The sequence below is a fragment of the Heloderma suspectum genome, chromosome 1 (assembly GCF_057233095.1).
Source record: "Heloderma suspectum isolate Gila_16-S chromosome 1, 16-S_ref, whole genome shotgun sequence".
Taxonomy (NCBI): domain Eukaryota; kingdom Metazoa; phylum Chordata; class Lepidosauria; order Squamata; family Helodermatidae; genus Heloderma; species Heloderma suspectum.
This window is the reverse complement of record NC_139458.1, coordinates 413,341,564-413,361,026: the sequence shown is the minus strand read 5'-3', so window position 1 is coordinate 413,361,026 and position 19,463 is coordinate 413,341,564. Positions and strand designations below refer to the sequence as shown.

General features: G+C 43.7%; 1 protein-coding gene across 1 annotated transcript in view; it reads right to left on the bottom strand.

Annotated features, from left to right (window-relative positions):
• Positions 1-10,216: 10,216 nt before the first annotated feature.
• Positions 10,217-19,463, bottom strand: part of TTC7A (tetratricopeptide repeat domain 7A) — a 258,341-nt gene continuing 249,094 nt past the window's right edge. Inside the window, exon 20 of the mRNA XM_084829018.1 lies at positions 10,217-12,828. Within this exon, the coding sequence (XP_084685144.1) occupies positions 12,607-12,828 (222 nt within the window). The 3' untranslated portion in view covers positions 10,217-12,606. The remainder of the gene's footprint in view (positions 12,829-19,463) is intronic.

Below are 19,463 nucleotides of genomic sequence, written 5' to 3'. Positions count from 1 at the left end.
TTCTTATTCAGGCTGTAACACTGACACATAGTCTCAAAATATTTCTGGATCAGAACCAATAGGATTTATCCATTGCTTTTTTTTCTTGAGATTTTTAAAAAAATTACATATATGAATATACATACATGAATATAGCAATGAATGCATATGAAATGCATATATATGAAAATACAACTTTCTAGCAATTATATATACACTTCAAATCCAGATGTCCAAATAAGTATCCATTTGAAGATGGTGTCTATATGGATTTACCCATTCCAAATTGTACCACGGTTTTCATATAAAAGGTTAAACATGCCCTGTGGCAGAATCATATATGTCTGTGTGATCTATCTGTCATCTACCTACCACCTCTTTCTTGGAAATATTAGAGCAGGAGTTACTATCCTTTCATGCAGACAATGAATTCCTAGCTGTCTGGACTGAGCAGGTTTCTGTTCTGGAAACCAAGCTTGTAATCTGAGGCAATATTTATGTTGTCAGCCCAGGACAAGGGGATTTGCAGCCTTGGATCCTCTTCCAAGGCAACATTCATTTGCTAATTACCTCAACCAGACAATGACTTGTAGGCTGATCAGCAGATCACCTTTGACCCACAATGACCAGACTGTCCTTAACTCCTTGAACTCACATTTTCCTGAAATAGTAGACGTCCTTGTGAACCCAGCTGTAGTTTGCCTCTCATATGACAAGCGAGTGCAGGAACCTTCTTATTACTGACTAATTTATAAACATGCCAGTTTCCAGGTGGTTCTAATTATGGCAGCAGTTACTCAAAAGGGGCAAGGCTGTCCTTTGAGCCGCAGTGAAGAAATGCAGGCAGGGTTGTGTTTGAAGGTAAACGTGAGCCGGTCTCGGTACCATCTTATACCTTTGTCTATGTATCTAATCCTGGGGTTGGTAACCTGGTGCCCTCCAAATGTTTTAGACTACATCTCCCACAATCCCTGGCCATTGGCCATGCTGGTTGGTGCTGATGGGAGTTGTACTCCAAAAGATCTGGAGAGCACCAGGTTGACTATCCCTGATCTAATCTATCTGATTATCAATGTGCCTGACATCTACTTATAAAGTCTAAGAAGAAAAATATCTGCCCCAGGCAGCTTACAGTCTGAATATTGACCTAGGAAAGACAACAGTGGAAGAGGAAGGAGACAGAGGCAGGTGGTGAACAGGGGGACAATATGCATTTATTTCAGTGACTTAGGACCAAGATGTAGTGATGGACACCAATTTGCATGGCTTTAAAAAGAGGTTAGACAAATTCCTGGAGAAGGCTCTCAATGGCCACTAGTCCTGATGGCTCTATGCTACCTCCAGTATCAGAGGCAGCATGCCTATGTACACCAGTTGCTGGGGAAGAATGGAACATGGGTGGGAAGGTGCTGTTTCACTCGTGTCCTACTTGTGGGCTTCTCATAGACAGCTGGTCAGCTACTGTGTGAACAGAATGTTGGACTAGATGGACCCTAGGTCTGATCCAGCAAGGCTCCTCTTATGTTCTTATGACCAGACTAATTATAACAGGGCAGTAAACACATTGCGTTTTATGCATGAGTCTGCCCCATTCACATAATAGGGTGGGGATCTACACTTTATATGAAAATGGGTTTTCTCTTCCTTCCATGAGAAGAAAAAAAACCCCATCCCCATCTTACCTTGCTGTACTCTGTTGCTTTAACCAGTTTGTTTGTTTGTTTATTATTATTTATTGCATTTATATCCCACCTTTTTTCCCTCTTGCAAGGAACCCAAAGCGGCTTACATTATCCTCCTCCTCTCCATTTTATCCTCAAAACAACAACCCTGTGAGGTGGGTTGGGCTGAGAGTCTGTGACTGGCCCAAAGTCACCCAGTGAGCTTCCATGGCCGAGTGGGGACTAGAACCCGGATCTCCCAGCTTCTAGTCCAACACTCTTGCCACTACACCACGCTGGCTCTCTTTTACTCCCTGAGCTTGATCCACGGGAGATGATGGTGCACGTGCCCAATATGTGTTGAGTGCAATCCACAGAGGATCACTACTAAAATGATGTCCCTCACCATGCACTCAGAGACAGTCAATCAACATACTACCTGAGACTATTCACTTGACCATTCTTATTCTATTTCAGATTTCTTAGTACAATATACTCATTCTAACTCTGGTTCTATTTCCACTACGGCAGAGGTGAAGTTTTTAAACACACACACACTCCTTTTGTCGGAAAAAGAGAGCTGCGGGGTTAAAGGGGAAGCAGGAAAATCTTGGGTTTTTTCAGGGATAGGTAAAATTCTTAAAAGTTTCAGGCCCCCGTCTTCACCTAATACATCAAAATTAGAGCCAATACTGTTGGAAGGAGTGCAGACAGATACTTTCATCTTTGGTGGGAATATTCTACAGTGCGGGAGTTTTGGAACATGGCTGCTGAGTACTGTCAGGAATTTCTTCACCTTAGAGCACTGGCAATTTCTAAAGCAATGTTTCATCTTTTTGAATCTAATGATCCTGGATTCCTGCATAAAGACCTTCTTAGGCAATTGTATACAGCTGCAAAGTCATGTGGAGCATGTAACTGGAAGTCCCCAAAGCAACAAACAAAAGAGCAGTGGATTGATAAAGTTTAGGAGACTATGAGTATGTATAAACTTACGCAGCAAGTGCAAGAACCAAGGAATCCTTCTTGAAGAATGATATTACGGCACCATGGTTTCCATTCATTTCCTATGTTGAGGCACTTCAAACTTTTGATAAAGTTCCAACAAAATATAGTTGCCTGAATTTTTTATGATTAATATGCACAAACACACAAAATGACCTACACTTATGCACGCTCCTTTTATGTTTTGTAGAACTTGTATTTTTACTTTCATTAGATAATGAGTTCCTACTTAGGTTTATTGTAGATGTTCCATAAGCATATCAGTTACAGACTAAGATTTATAATTACTGAATTCCTTTGTTTAGTGATTTTGATCACTAATATAATAATATATTATTATATACGTTCTTCTTTTTGTTGCCTGTATTTTGATAACCGTATTTCAAAGTAAAATTTCATGAGAATTTTTTTTTTCAGGCCCAGAGGGGGAGTTTAGTGGGATACAAGAGGTGGTGCCTCCCCCCGCCCCCAGCTTTGAGAACTTCATTGCTTCACTGCTGCAAGCAGTGACAGAGCTGCAATTTGTGACAATGTGGGACATCGTGTTCCCCACAATGCTTCTGTTTCAGCAACACAACATCATTATATAGCATCACTCCAGTGAGATTGACCTGGTTATGAAGGTGGTGCCGATGCAAGATTTGGATTCTGGGACCACGGGCTATACTACCTGGAAGATGGACTGTTGGCAAGGGATGGGTTGCACCTCACAAGGGCTGGGAAGAATGTGTTCCGCCACAGCATGAAGAACTTCATCAGGAAGGCTTTAAACTGAATCCTACAGGGAAGGGAGACGTAAAGTTGGGGGTAACAATGGATGAAGGCTCATGCAGTGCAACGGAGAGAACAGCTGTAATAGCGCCCAATAATAGTCTTCAAAAATATGTAGGAAGAAAGCCAGAGCCAGACCACAAAGCACATGGTCTTCGATGTCTATACACTAATGCCCAGAGTATGGGAAACAAACAGAACGAACTTGAACTCTTAATACGGGAGGGAAATTATGACTTGATAGGTGTAACTGAAACTTGGTGGGATGACTCTCATGACTGGAATACAGCAATTGAAGGATATAACTTGTTCAAAAAGAACAGAAGGAACAGAAAGGGAGGTGGAGTTGCACGATATGTGAGAAATACATCTCTCTGCACAGAAATACAGGAGAATGAAATTGGTAGCTCCATTGAGAGCATCTGGGTTAAAATAAATGGAGCAAAGAATAAAAAGAATATAGTGGTTGGAATCTACTACCGGCCACCCAATCAAGGAGAAGATGAGGATGAAACTTTTGAAAAGCAAATTGCCAATGTTTCAGAAGCAAGATGTAGTAATAATGGGGGACTTCAATTTCCCTGATATTTGTTGGGAGACAAATTCTGCAAAACATGGCCCTTCCAAGAAATTCCTGACTTGTGTTGCTAATAATGTCCTCCTACAGAAAGCAGTGGAAGGAACTAGAGGATCAGCTACCCTTGACTTGATCCTAATCAATAGAGATGACTTAGTGGATAAAGTAGCAGTTACGGGAACTCTGGGGGAAAGTGACCATGTTATACTTGAGTTCTTGGTTCTAAAGGAAGCAAAAACTGAGTGCAGCCAAATGTGTACCCTGGATTTTAGGAAAGCCAATTTTAATAAACTCAGAACAATGGTAAGTAAGGTCCCATGGCAAGCAACTCTAACGAGAAAAGGAGTCCAAGATGGGTGGGGGCTTTTAAAAAAGGAAATTCTTAAGGCACAATTACAAACAATTCCAACAAGAAACAAAGACAGAAGTCAACAGAAGAAGCCAATGTGGCTTCATAAAAAGCTTAGAGATGATCTGAAAACAAAAAAGGACACATATAGGAAGTGGAAGGAAGGCCAAGTTACAAAGGAAGAGTACAGGCAGGTAGCACAGAATTGCAGGGATGGCATCAGTAAGGCTAAAGCTGAGAATGAGCCGAGGTTAGTGAGGGATGCTAAAATCACCAAAAAGGCTTTCTTCAGATGCGTGCATAGTAAAAGACAGAGAAAAGTAATGGTGGTTCAACTATTAAATAAAGATGGCAAAATGATAACAGATGACAAAGAAAAGGCAGAAGTGCTCAATTCCTACTTCAGCTCAGTCTTCTCCTGAAAGAGTGTCTATGAGAGCCCCCTGGCAAAGGCGAAGTACAGGATTGCAGCTTGAGATTGATAGGTATATGGTTAAGGAACACCTAATTCCTCTGAATGAGTTCAAATCTCCAGGACCAGATGAACTGCATCCTAGAGTAATAAAGGAGCTGGCAGAAGAACTCTCAGAACCATTGTCTATTATCTTCAAGAAATCATGGAGGACGGGTGAAGTGCCAGATGATTGGAGGAGGGCTAATGTTGTCCCTATCTTCAAAAAGGGTAAAAAGGAGGAACCTGGGAACTACAGACCAGTCAGTCTGACATCAATCCCTGGGAAAATTCTGCAGCAGATTATAAAGCGATCCATTTGTAAGCACCTTGAAAACAATGCAGTGATTACTCGAATCCAACATGGATTTGTCAAGAACAAATCCTGCCAGACTAACCTGTTCTCATTTTTTGATCAAGTAACCTGCCTTGTGGACTGTGGGAATGCTGTGGACATAATATATCGAAGTGCCCCTTGATAAAGTGCCCCATGATATCCTGACAAAGTGCCCCATGTTATCCTAATTAGCAAACTAGCTAAAAGTGGGCTAGATGAAACAACGATCAGGTGGATCCACAATTGGCTACAGAATTGGACTCAAAGAGTGCTTATCAATGGGATCTTCTCAAACTGGGGAGAGGTAATGAGCAGGGTACCGCAGGGCTCAGTCCTGGGCCTGTTGCTCTTCAACATTTTTATTATTGACTTGGATGAGGAGGTGCAAGGAATGCTGATCAGATTTGCAGATGACACAAAATTGGGCGGGATAGCTAATACCCTGGAAGACAGAAACAAAATTCAAGTGATCTTGATAGACTGGAGCGCTGGGCAGAAAACAACAGAATGACATTTAATAGTGATAAATGCCAAGTTCTGCACCTAGGAAAAAGAAACCAAATGCACAATTACAAGATGGGCGATACTTGGCTCAACAATACTACAGGTGAGAAAGACGTTGGAATTGTGGTAGATCACAAGCTGAATATGAGCCAACAATGTGATGTGGTTGCAAAAAAGGTAAATGCTCTTTTGGGCTGCATTAATAGAAGTATAGTTTCCAAATCATGTGAAGTACTAGTTCCCCTCTACCCAGCACTGGTTAGGCCTCTTCTTGAGTACTGTGTCCAGTTCTGGGCACCACACTTGAAGAAGGATGCAGACAAACTGGAGAGGGTTCAGAGGAGGGCAACAAAGATGATCAGGGGACTGGAAACAAAGCCCTTTGAGGAGAGACTGAAAGAACTGGGCATGTTTAGCCTTGAGAAGAGAAGACTGAGGGGAGATATGATAGCACTATTCAAGTACTTTGAAGGTTGTCACAGAGAGGAAGGCCAGGATCTCTTCTCGATCATGCCAGAGTGCAGGACATGGAATAATAGGCTCAAGTTACAGGAAGCTAGATTACGGCTGAACATCAGGAAAAACATCCTGACTGGCAGAGCAATATGACAATGGAACCAATTACCTAGGGAGGTGGTGGGCTCTCCCACAGTGGAGGCATTCAAGATGAAGCTGGACTTGATGGTCTTATAGGCCCCTTCCAACCCTACTGTTCTATGATTTGCATGGTATGACAGCTCATTGTGGCTTAATTTACCCACAGGAGCTGTCGTATTGTGCCAGGTGCTTGCGGGTGCCTGCATAGCTGGATTATGCAAACCCAGGTGGCAGGGGTTGAGAGTTAGACATCCCTCAAATAACTCATGGCTTGTTTGGGGGTTGTCTAACCCTCAAGCAACCCCTGCTGTCTGGGTTTGCAGAACAGAGCAAGCCAGGCACATGTGGGAGCCATGCAAAAATGGTGCCTGTGGATGCCTGGCATGACACGATAGCTCCCGCAGGTAAATTATGCCACGGTGGGCATGTGAACACATGTCATGTGAACCAGGTCACCGTGTGTGTGTGTGTGTGTGTGTAGAAACATGGTGACCCCCACTGAGTGAAAATACCTTGGGGCCATGAAGTGGGGATGCATTTTCAGCTCAGTGCTAATTCATATCATCACTCACCTGATTAGGATAATCCCTTTGCTACCCAAGGGAGAATTTGTACAATCACTCACCATGGACTAGAGTCTGCTTTAGGCATGTTTAGGTCATGTACCCCATTTAGATTTAGCAATTCCCTTGTTAATTATCACTTTCCCATCAGATCAGGGGCAAGGGAAGCAAATGATGCAACTGAATTGGAAAAATCTGATTGATCTGATCTGAATTTTGGGTCATGTTCACTGTGACATGGTTATCGGTCTCCTTGAAGAGTCCCCGCTGCTTTCAACATAAATTGGTGAGGACATGTGTTAAGCTGTCTTTTGCAGCTGGTAGCCTCACTGGAGGAATCTCTCAGGATTGGATTCCTAAAGCTTGAAATATTTGTAGCATGAATACACTGCAAAGAACGAACGGCAGAAGGAAATAACTGCACACACACAACACATCTTTCTCCATGGGAATTGTTTATTCATCTGGTGAAACTCCATGTTGTTGTTTCATAGGAAAAGGCGTATCAAATCTTAACGGCATTGCAAACTAGTTTGCAAACGAAATAAGACTGCATGTGGGGCTTCTCTGAGAATGCTACATTTTGGAATCATGGGTGGAAAACAGCAAGGTGGGAATTTGTTTGGGATTTTCTGAAGACATTCTGGACACACAGTGAACTTTGCTCCCCTACATGGTTGGTGAGTATCAGTCAAAGGCTCCAAATTGATCAAGTTATTGAACTTATTTATTTCCATGTTTTCTTAATTCTCTGTAAAACATAATCCCGGAAAAGGGAGTCTTTACTAAATCCCATATAAATCAATGGAATTTAAATTTGTCATGACTAGGTACAGTTTCACTGCTTTCAACAGTTTTTAACTGTCGCTAGATTTTGCTGGATTGAGCCCTTTTCTGCAGAAGGTAAACTAACACATTTAATAAATAAGAATAATTAAAATAGCTCCAAAACAAATGCCTGTTAGACAAATGGGGCTCACAATATCTAGGCTGGAGCCAAATTGGAACTATTCAAACCAACCCAGTCACCAGACTATAATGGGAAAATCTTACTTTTGTTCATTCCACTGTACATTAAAGATTATAAAACATTTTAACCTCTCTGAGACTCTCAGGCACAAAAGTGAAGCTTAATTGGTATTTCTGCAGCATTTCTTCTACAGGTTCTGGTGTATATCACATTATTCCAAGGTGCTCTTCAATTCACCACCACTGCCCCCCCCACCCCCAATTCCCATCAGAACAATGCTACATGATGATGCACCTTTGTTGAACAGGCAAATTGTGGGGGGAAATGGTGGCTGCCAGCTGAACCATTCCCACTGCCACAGTAAGACCCCCCCCCTTTTTGCAAAGCCTGTAAAAGATACAGAGATGCCTATTTTTGCCACCAGAGAATGGGCTGGCAAAAATGGAGAGGGGACATTTCAGGAGGGCTCTAGGTGTCAGGGGTTGAACCTGGGGCCATTTGCAAGCGAAGCATGTACTGAATCACCAAGATGACTACAATATGGTTAATGGACATGGCATAAAGCAGGCCCCAGAATGGCCCCATTTTCTAATGCTTGGACCGCGAAAGCCCCTTCTGTGGTGCTGAAGTGAAGTTAGTCCCTGAGAATGAGAGAAGCAAATGGTTATCCCTTTTTAACATTATATATATATATATATATATATATATATATATATTCTACTTGTGGGAGTATGCAAACTTGGATAGCAGTGCAACATGACGCAAAAGTGCACATGTTCAGTCTCATTGTTCAATCCAGTTAGTGATTGAACAATGACTTTTTGGGAAGATGCCCTTGCTCAGGGGAGCAGATGAGGCCAACTGGAATGGTCACAACAGAATACGCAAAAGCAAATGATAAGGCTACTAAAATACTGGGAAAGAAGTTCCCTGAATATTTATCTTCTTTGAAATGGGAACAACTTTAAGAGGCAAGAGAACCATTTATGTGGAATAACGTATTGTTCAACCATCTGTGCTACGTACTACAAATATTGCAAAGAGCAACGAAATGGAATTGACATTTTACACCCTATGTTGCAAGATTAGGAGTATTTTAGTGCAAGCCCATTAAAAAAGATCCTCCAGGACAAAAGGGTCTGTTCAGCAGTAAGGAGCCAGAGAGCACACAATAATTCCAGCTTGTTCTGTGTACATTTTGATCCTATACTTCTTGGGTCACAGTGCTGTTTTGGCTGCTTTCTCTTTATCAGCCTTCACCAACCTGGTGCCCTCCAGATGTGTTGGGAAATAATTACTGTAACTGGGGGATTATGGGAGTTGTAGTCCAATACATCTTTAGGGTACTAGGTTTGGGAAGGCTGTCACGATCATGCCAAGCTAAGAAGTTACTGCAATGTTCTGCAGTGGGCTTAAAAGCTAGGAGGTCTCATGGAAGGTTACAGGTGACCTTTCATTTGCCCTCAGTGCATTCCACCGTCTCCATCACACAGACATGTTGCCTACATCCCATCCACCCCACCACCTCCAGCAAGTAAACAGGCAAGGGAGTTGAAGCATTTATGTGACTCCCCAGTGATGTTCATTTAGCCCATGGTCCCAAGGTACTGAATGTGTTTGAAGTGCTCAATATTGTAAGACGTGTGTAGCTGCTGCCCCAAATAGCAACAGCCTGTCTCTTCCTTCCACCCACTCCGTAATGTCTGGTGGGCTGGATGAAAGGCCCTGCTGCAGTTTTAGAGCTCTGACAAGTTGAGCTGCCCTAAGCCTAGTTAAAACAGTGCTCTGGCCATGCCTCCTTTCTCTTCTGCTACATATTTTCCCATGCTATGCCATGGCACAATCATTTAAGGTCATGCCTTAACACTGGGGTCAACACATCTTGGCTTGCCTTGGTAGCCAGCCAATGTCTGTGTGAAGAGTCAGCCCCTGCCCTCCTCTGAGGAGAGGAATGGGAGTGTGTCCCTGTTGCATTAAGCTTCAGATATTCAGAAAGCAGGAAGAAGTCTCATGGCTGTCTAAATTTCTTCACGGCCCAGTGCAGCATCAGAGACAGTCTCTGCTACTCTCCCATGCTTCTGAAGTCAGCTTGGCATCATTGTGAGTCCTCAGGCATCTCCAAGCAAAGCAGAAGGCTTGATTCTGTACATTGGTCAGAACAAAAGATGTACTCGCCAATGGCGAGCTGGCAACGTGTATTTGTGGATCCTTGCAAATACAGAGCGCTATATATTACTTTCCATGAGTAAACATATTTATCATCCTATATGCTGTTAAAACCCCTCAAGTAGGGACACAATCCAGCCACGTTTGGTATGTTTGATTTCAGTGAGAGAGATATTCCCCATGCTTAACTCTTCCATTGAATTCAATGGGACTTCAAAGTGCTGAACTGGCTCACACCACATAGAAAAATGGATAAATCCTATTATGTACAGCGTCAAAGAGAAATGCAGAATATATGTTTTGTTTAATCTGTCTATCAGTCTTATCTATCCTAAAAACATATATTAAATGTTATTTAAAGTATAATCACTAAACATGAAGGTCAGTGAAGCAGATTTTTCCTAGCAATAAATACCTAAATGGAAGCAAGTGTTAAGGGGAAAATGTGAGCTGATGAGGTCCTCTGTTTTGTTGTTCAGAATTAAATCCGCAGCTCTATAAAATTAACACAGAGGGGCTGTTCACACAATATGGCAACCCACATTCAGTGGTTGAGTGTGGGTTGTTTTGAACTGTGGGTTGTTTGTTGAACCGTGGGTTATCATTTTGTCTGAATGCTGCTAGGGTGGCTTGTTAACCATGCAGTGTGGCTTATTTTCCTCGAACAAGCCTCCTTGAGAACGCATGGTTTATTGCTGGGTTGTTCAGTGCGGTTAACAAGCCACACTATGCTATTAACAACCCACCCTGGCTGTGTTCAGACAACACGATGACCCATGGTTCAACAAACAACCCACAGTTCAAAACAACGCACTCAACCACTGAGTATGAGTTAGCACTTTGTGTGAACAGACCCAGTTTGTCTGCCCTGACAGCGCAGTCACTTCAGAGCAGGGTTGCAGAACCTCTGGCCCATGGGCCTAATTCAGCCTGCGGAGGTTCTGCATCTGGCCCATGGAGCCTCCTTGGGTTCCTCTAGGGGGCAGGGTTTCAAGCCCCACCACCTGGATGAATCCCCACTGTTATCTCTGATCTGAGATCAAAGATAATGGCAGGGATGCGGGCGGTGGAGGACTCAGCTGACGCTGGGAAGAGCTGCTCCTCCCAGTGCTGGCCAAGTCCCTTTCTCTGTCCTGTTCTTTGCTCTCTCAGCATGAAGAAAGGCAAAATGGGCAGAGCGATGATTCAGTGGGCATGGCCATGCTCACTGATGTCATCCAGCCCATGGAGGGCCTGGTGGGGGCAATTTGGGCCCCACCCAGAAACTGTTCTGCACCCCTGCTATAGAGTTAAGGCAGAAAAAACTCCTACAACTCCCAGCATCCCCCAGCCAGCATAGCTTTTTCTGTCTAAACATGCATAGGATTGCACCCTAACTCTATGAAGGCCTGTGGGGACGTTGCAGAGTAGGTTGGCTGTGGATTGTAGGCCACTGTATTTGTCTTGATATGCTTATATATCTTTGCATAGCCGCAGCCTGAAGGTTTTATTCATGAAGAGTTGAAGAATTATCCACCCTCATCCTCCATATGGGTTTGTAGCAGTGGAGCACAAACATGCGGGGTCCTGAAATGAAGAGGGAAGCATATACAGGAGGCACACATGGGCCTCCTGTTGAAAGTAATGGTGTATGCATGCAGCTGTGGTGTATGCATGCAGCTGAGGGCTAGTCAGGCATAGGGAAAGGAGAAAGCTGCCTCCATGGAACCCTCGGCTGCACCCCTCCTGTGCCTACATCTGTGTCTGCAAGGAAACGGACTGTGCCCTTGTTTGGCTTTTGAAAAAGAAAGTAAAAGGAAATACGATGTATGGATTTGTACAGTATAACAAATTGACCTCAAGAGTTGCGTCTGTTTACAACGAATTTAGCTCATAAGTTTCTGTGAGAAAAGTTGGGAAGCAGAATATTTTTGTCATCGACAAATGTTGTCTCTAAGTATCCAGTTAAGATGGTATTTGGCAGTGAGTCCAACTCAAGTATCATGGCAAAGTCGGAGGTCTTGTGCCAAGAGTGAACTTAATAAGGTTTTTCTCCTTCCACAGTGACTCTTCAGGGTAGTCAGTTTTAGAGCTCATGCAAGCCCCTTCCTTGCAGCAGTATTAGGGAGAGGCTCGGGGGGGAGTGTTGTTTTGCTCACCATCAGTGATGCCACAGGCACTGTCCAATAGCTGACAACGACATGCACAACCATGTTCTAAGCCTGGCTTGCATCAAGCTGAAACTCAACTCCTTCTTAGCCCCCATGTATTGTAACCTGCCAGGTGCCTGTGTGCATGCCCCCACCCCCTGCCCACCTTCATAAAATTTTTGCAACCCAGGCAGGCAGCAAAGACAGAAGAATAACTGAGCTCCTCCTATGCTGCCATACATTCCTGGTGGCTTGTGTTCTGAGTCACGTTGTGAAGGCAGGTTCTAGACAGCACTGCAAATTGCAACGGCCCCGGCAGCTAGAAAAAGAACTGCATTTTCCCAGCAACCATCTATCTCGCAGTCTGAGTACTAGAAAAATGTAATATCCCTGAAACAGAAGCACTTCCTTGTATAAAGATTTCTGAATTCTGGTAACAACTAAGCAACATCTATATATTTATTGCACTATAAACCGAGTGCTTAGCTCCTCAGCGTGTTATTGGAACTACCTCCACAGAATGGATGTATGCATGGTGTTGACACCTTCACAGTTCCCTGGGAATAACCGTAAATGGGATGATGGGGCTGCTGGATTCGAGGTCCAGAGCTGTCAGGAAGCACTCAACAGCAGCTTCGTTTTTGCCCTGAGCATGAAGAACTTCCCCAAGGCTGTTCCAGGCTTTGTGGCTGGTGCTCTGTACCTGGACTGCATCCTGCAGAACCTTCTGAGCCAAGCTTCTACGTCCGAGTCTGTTCAGTATCAGCCCCTGCCAAAGAAAAGCAATCCAATGTTAGCTCACAATAAAACCAATTTTTTAGTAGTGTACCTGACCATGGGCTGGATTCAGATTCCATCCTTCACAAGTGGAAGGCAAGTTGCACAAGCGCAATTATCTTTTTTCCTGTTGCCAGATGTCGCTCTGCTAATGCTAAGATCCTGTTTGAGAATAATGGCTACCAAGAGCACTAGGCTCTTGTGTAACATTGTGCAACACATCACGCAGTGTGCTTCATCCAATCTGTGTGCTCTTACTTCAAGGTCAGATTTCAATCTGTACGGGTTTATTTATTATTTATTTTATTTGCAATATTTATATACCGCTCCACATCCAAGATTTTAGAGCAGTGAACAGCAAGATAAAAGAATAAAACCCCATAATTAAAACAATCAAAACATTTTAAAAGAACATGTTGCACTACCACTTGCACAATGTTTCTGTGGAACTGGGCCACTGCTCCAACTCTTCCATGGGCAAATAGCTGCATCCAACCCCATAAAACCAGATAGGAGAATAGAAAGCCGCCTTTATTTATTTATTTATTTATTTATTTTATTTAAAACATTTCTATCCCTCCCTATATCATTAAGATCTCAGGGCAGCATACAGATAAAATCAATGTAAACAGTGTAAAACAATAAATAATGTAAACACCTAAAAACATATTAAACTGTTAAGCAAGCTAAAACCAGTTAAAATCTAAAACAGTAAAAAAGTTAAAACAATGTGCTAGGGAATGAATTTAGCCTCCAAGGGGAGGGCATTCCACAACTGGGGTGCCACAAGAGAGAAGCCCCTCTCCCACGTCCCACCGTAGTGTACGTCTCGTACAGGTGGGACGAAGAGGAGGGCCCCTCCAGGCATATATAGGGAGAGGCACTCCCTCAAATATCGATGTCCCAAGCCGCTTAGGGCTTTAAATGTCATCACCAAAACCTTGAATTCTGTCTGGAAGCGTATCCCACAGTGCAATTCCTTTAAAACTGGTGTTATATGGTTTTGATGAGGTGTTCCGGTCAGCAGTCTAGCTGCTGCATTTTGCACTAGCTGCAACTTCCGAGTCGTCTTCAAGGGCAGCCCCGTGTAAAGTGCATTGCAGTAGTCTAATCGGGAAGTTACCAGAGCATGTACTACTGTGGCTGGGTTATCCCTGTCCAGGAAAGGCCGTAGGTGGCGGATCAGCCGAAGCTGGCTCCAAGTACTCTGGGCCACAGAGTCCACCTGGGGCTCCAGTGACAGGGTTCCATGGATCTAGGAGTACTCTCAAGCAACGAACCTGCTCCTTCAGGGGGAGTGCAACCCCATCCAGGACAGGTCGCTTACCCAATTCCTGGACTCGGGAACCACCAATCCACAGAGCTTTCAAAACTGGATAAAGTCCAATTACTCTGGAAAGCTTCTGTCGAGATGTTTCTTCCTTCCCAGAGTTGTTTATAAGCTGTGATCTTATTCATCAGCATCATATTCCAGATTTTCCTTACTCCATTGACCGAGAGTAGGCATAAATGAGATTTCCATGTCTTTGCCAGCAGCATACAAGCTGTTGTCCTAACACAACTACCAATCATTTTCAACAGATGACCTCCAAAGTTGTACTACGTTGAAGGAATCATCATTTCTCTCTATCTTTCACAATTTTGTGTTTATCACATAGAATTAGCAGCAGGCTGTGATCACATCGATTCTACCTGACCACCCTAATCCTCTTGTGCTTCCTCATGCCCCAGGGGATCAAAAAGCATACTTTGTGGCAGACGGAGGTCGGGGAGGAAGCATCATCGGATATTTCTAGTCTCTATTGAAGCATCTTTTTCTGCCAAAGACTGAAACTAAAAGTCCAGAATCCTCAGTGGGAAACTGATGTAGAAAACATCACTTTCTGGTTAGGGATTCTGGGACTTGTAGTCTTAGTCCTAGGTGAGGAAAGAAGCTCCATCAGAGACTGGGCGCACTCATCACTGCTTAGGGTGGCCATGTGTCCTCTTCTACAGAGGACTGTCCTCTATTTGAAAGGCTGTCCTCTATTTTGAAGTTGTCTTCTCATCGAAGGGCTGTCCAAGGCAAGTCTGGTTTAAAGATGAAGAAGCATCAGAAGGGAGAGCTGGGCCTTGAAGTTGCCCATCAAGAGCATCAGACAGCATAATGAGCAGGTCACCTCGCCACACAGTCTTCCAAATGATAGTGAGATGTATTGTATTTCTATTTAAATTATATTATGTCTAAATCTGCATCTCTGCATATACATTAGCACATGCACATTTTATGCACATTTATGTCTACTTCTGTGGTGATGCATGTCCTCTTTTTCGGTGATACCACTGCTACTTCCACCACCCCTGCCTGCCCCAAGGTATCTGGGCCCTCAGGGCAGGGAGCGACACTGGAAGCTGGTGCACTGGGGCTTCATTGATTTTTGAGTGAATGCTCAAAAGGCCCCTTGAGGCTCTCTGATTGGAGCACCCCAAAAACCTCGTGCCCCTTTCACAAGCAAATAGTAGGGTGATGGCCCCTTCCTACTATCATGCTCTTCTTTTTTTACTTTTTTAATATAAAACTCAAGAATTCTAAAGTAGCCTTTTCCAACCTGGGTCCTTCCAAAGCTTTTGGACTGCAATTCCCACCAGCTGCAGTGGTGGGAATTCCTGACCAATGGTCAGGAATGATGGGAGCTGTAGGCTAAAACATCTAAAGGAAGGCTGATGTAAAGCTCTATCTATCTATCTATCTATCTATCTATCTATCTATCTATCATTTAGGCTTAAATTGAAGAATGTCGGGAAAACCACTAAACCGTTCAGGTATGACCTAAATCATATCCCTGATGAATATACAGTGGAAGTGAGGAATAGATTTCAGGGATTAGACCTGATAGACAGAGTGCCTGAGGAACTATGGACGGAGGTCCGTAACATTGTTCAGGAGGCAGCAACTCAATCCATCCCAAAGAAAAAGAAATGCAAGACAGCAAAGTGGCTGTCTGATGAGGCTTTACAAGTAGCTCACGAAAGAAGGGAAGCGAAAAGCAAGGGAGAAAGGGGAAGATATACCCAACTGAATGCAGAGTTCCAGAGAATAGCAAGGAGAGACAAGAAGGCCTTCTTAAATGAACAATGCAAAGAAATCGAGGAAAACAACAGAATGGGAAAGACTAGAGATCTCTTCAAGAAAATTGGAGATCTCAAGGGAACGTTTTGTGCAAAGACGGGCATGATAAAGGACAAAGAAGGCAGGGACCTAACAGAAGCAGATGAGATTAAGAAGAGGTGGCAAGAATACACAGAAGAACTATACAGGAAAGATCTGAATGTCCCTGATAGCCATGATAGTGCGGTCACTGAACTTGAGCCGGACATCCTAGAGAGTGAAGTCAAGTGGGCCTTAGGAAGCATTAGTAACAACAAAGCTAGCGGAGATGACAGTCTTCCAGCCGAGCTATTTAAAATCCTAAAAGATGATGCTGTTAAAGTGCTGCATTCAATATGCCAAAAAATTTGGAACACTCAACAGTGGCCACAAGACTGGAAAAGGTCAGTTTACATTCCAATTCCAAAGAAGGGCAAGGCCAAAGAGTGTTCAAACTACCGCACAATTGCGCTCATTTCACATGCCAGCAAGGTGATGCTCAAAATCCTACAAGCTAGGCTTCAGCAGTATGCGAACCGAGAACTACCGGAAGTACAAGCTGGGTTTAGAAGAGGCAGAGGAACTAGAGATCAAATCGCCAACATTCGCTGCATCATGGAGAAAGCAAGAGAATTCCAGAAAAACGTCTATTTCTGCTTCATTGACTACGCTAAAGCCTTTGATTGTGTGGATCACAACAAACTGTGGCAAATTCTTAAAGTGATGGGAGTACCAGACCACCTTACCTGTCTCCTGAGAAACCTGTACGAGGGTCAAGAAGCAACAGTCAGAACCAGACATGGAACAACCGATTGGTTCAAAATTGGGAAAGGAGTACGACAAGGCTGCATATTGTCACCCTGCTTATTTAACTTATATGCAGAGTACATCATGAGAAATGCTGGGTTGGATGAATCAGAGGTCGGAATTAAGATTGCTGGGAGAATTATCAACAACCTCCGATATGCAGACGATACCACCCTAATGGCAGAAAGCGAAGAGGATCTCAAGAGCCTCTTGTTGAGGGTGAAAGAGGAGAGTGCAAAAGCTGGTTTGAAACTCAACATTAAAAAAACGAAGATCATGGCATCTGGCCCCATCACTTCCTGGCATATAGAAGGGGAAGAAATGGAAGCAGTGACAGATTTTACTTTCTTGGGCTCCAAGATCACCGCAGACGGTGACTGTAGCCATGAAATTAAAAGACGCTTGCTGCTTGGGAGGAAAGCTATGGCCAACCTAGACAGCATAGTAAGAAGCAGAGACATCACCTTGCCGACAAAGGTCCGTCTAATCAAAGCTATGGTTTTCCCAGTAGTAATGTATGGCTGTGAGAGCTGGACTATAAGGAAGGCTGAGCGCCGAAGAATTGATGCTTTCAAACTGTGGTGCTGGAGAAGACTCTTACGAGTCCCCTGGACTGCAAGGAGGTCAAATCAGTCCATCCTAAAGGAAATCAACCCTGAGTGCTCTTTGGAAGGACAGATAATGAAGCTGAAGCTCCAATATTTTGGCCACCTAATGCGAAGAGAAAACTCCCTGGAAAAGACCCTGATGCTGGGAAAGACTGAAGGCAAAAGGAGAAGGGGACGGCAGAGGATGAGATGGCTAGATAGCATCACGGATGCAATGAATATGAACTTGAGCACGCTCCGGGAGAGAGCGCAGGACAGGAAGGCCTGGCGTGCTATGGTCCATGGGGTCACGAAGAGTCGGACACGACTGAACGACTGAACAACTATCTATCTATCTATCTATCTATCTATCTATCTATCTATCTATCTATCTATCTATCACATTTATATCCCACCTTTCTTCCATTGTGGAACTCAAGGTTCCCAGGGGGTCTCCCCTCCAAGCATTGACCAGACCCGAACCTGCTTAGCTTCAGCAAGGTGGCTGCCTCAGGTGCCTTCAGACCATGTCTTACTCTCCATAGTAAGAACAGAAGAAAAGCCCTTGCTGGATCCAACCAGTGGTCCATCTGGTCCACCATCCCCTTTCCTATAGCGTCCAGCTGGGAAGACCATAAGGAGGGGATGAAGGCAATACCGCCTACCTGTTGCTCCTCATTCCCTTTGAAAAAGGGAGCTCTATTAACTACCATGGCTTGGCCACTGATAGAAACCATTGTCCATGAATGTGTCTAAATCAGTGTGGTGTAGTGAGAGCCAGTGTGGTATAGTGATTAGAGTGTTGGACTGGGACTAGGGAAGATCTGGGTTCTAGTCCCCACTTGGCCATGAAGCTCACTGGGTGACTTCAAGCCCCTCACTGACTCTCAGCCTAACTTACTTCACAGGGTTGTTGTGAGGATAAAATGGAGAGGAGGAGGATCATGTATGCCATCTTCTTGGGCTCCTTAGAGGAAAGGTGGGATATAAATGTAGCTAATAAATAAGTAATTTTTCGTTAAAGCCATCTAAACTAGCAGCCACATCTTGCGGATGCCAGTTCCACAGATTAATTAGACATTGTGTGAAGTTGTACTTTCTTTTTTCTGTCCCGAATCTACCGCCAATATTAAAGATGCTCCAACTTCTTCATCCTTGTAGTTGTCCCTTTTGGTTCATTCTTTGGCTCCACAAAACCCATTTTGAGGAGCGAACTGCATACAGTATTTTAAATATAGGTGCACCACAGGTTTGGAATGAGTCTGAATTGGAACGAGTTCAGAGAAGAGTAACGAAGACTAGAAACTAAGTCCTATGAGGAAAGATTGAAGGACCTGGGTATATTTAGCCTTCAGAAGAGAAGATTGAGGGAAGAATATGATAGCACTTTTCAAGTACGTACAAGGTTGTCACAAAGAAGAAGGCTGCAGCCTCTTCTCTAACATCCAAGACTGCAGGACATGAAATAACAGGCTTATGCTACAGGAAGGCACATTTCAGTTGAATATCAAGAAAAACTTCCCAACTGTCAGAGCAGTCAGACAATGGAACCAACTGCCTACGGAGGGGGTGGGCTCTCCGTCTCTGGTAGTATTCAAACAGAGCCACCTGTCAGGGATGCTTTAAAATGAATTCCTGCACTGAGCAGGAGGTTGCGCTTGATGGCCTAAATGGCCACTAAACACTAAAATATACCACAGAACAGTAATGTTAACCCAAAAATGAGCCAGCAACTGAAAACATGCAGCAGATTAAGGCATTTCTCAAATTAAAATGCCTAGGAAAATAAACATGTCTTAACTGAATTAGTATTTTGGATGATGATGTGAATCAAGCTTTTAATGGTGGTTTTACGTTGTTTTATATTGTTTTATTGATGTATATGTACCTTGCCCTGTAACTATAAGGTGAATGAATGAGTGAATGAGCCTGGTGCAACAACAACAAAATCCTAATGGACAGCATCAGGTGTGCCTCTTCACCGAGGCCATTCCACAACCCTCTCCTTTGTCGTCCCATAGTGCACTTGGAGAAGAGCTTCAGCAGAAGACCTCGAAACATTGATATGGGAAGAACCATTTCCAGGGCTTGGGCACATTCAATGGG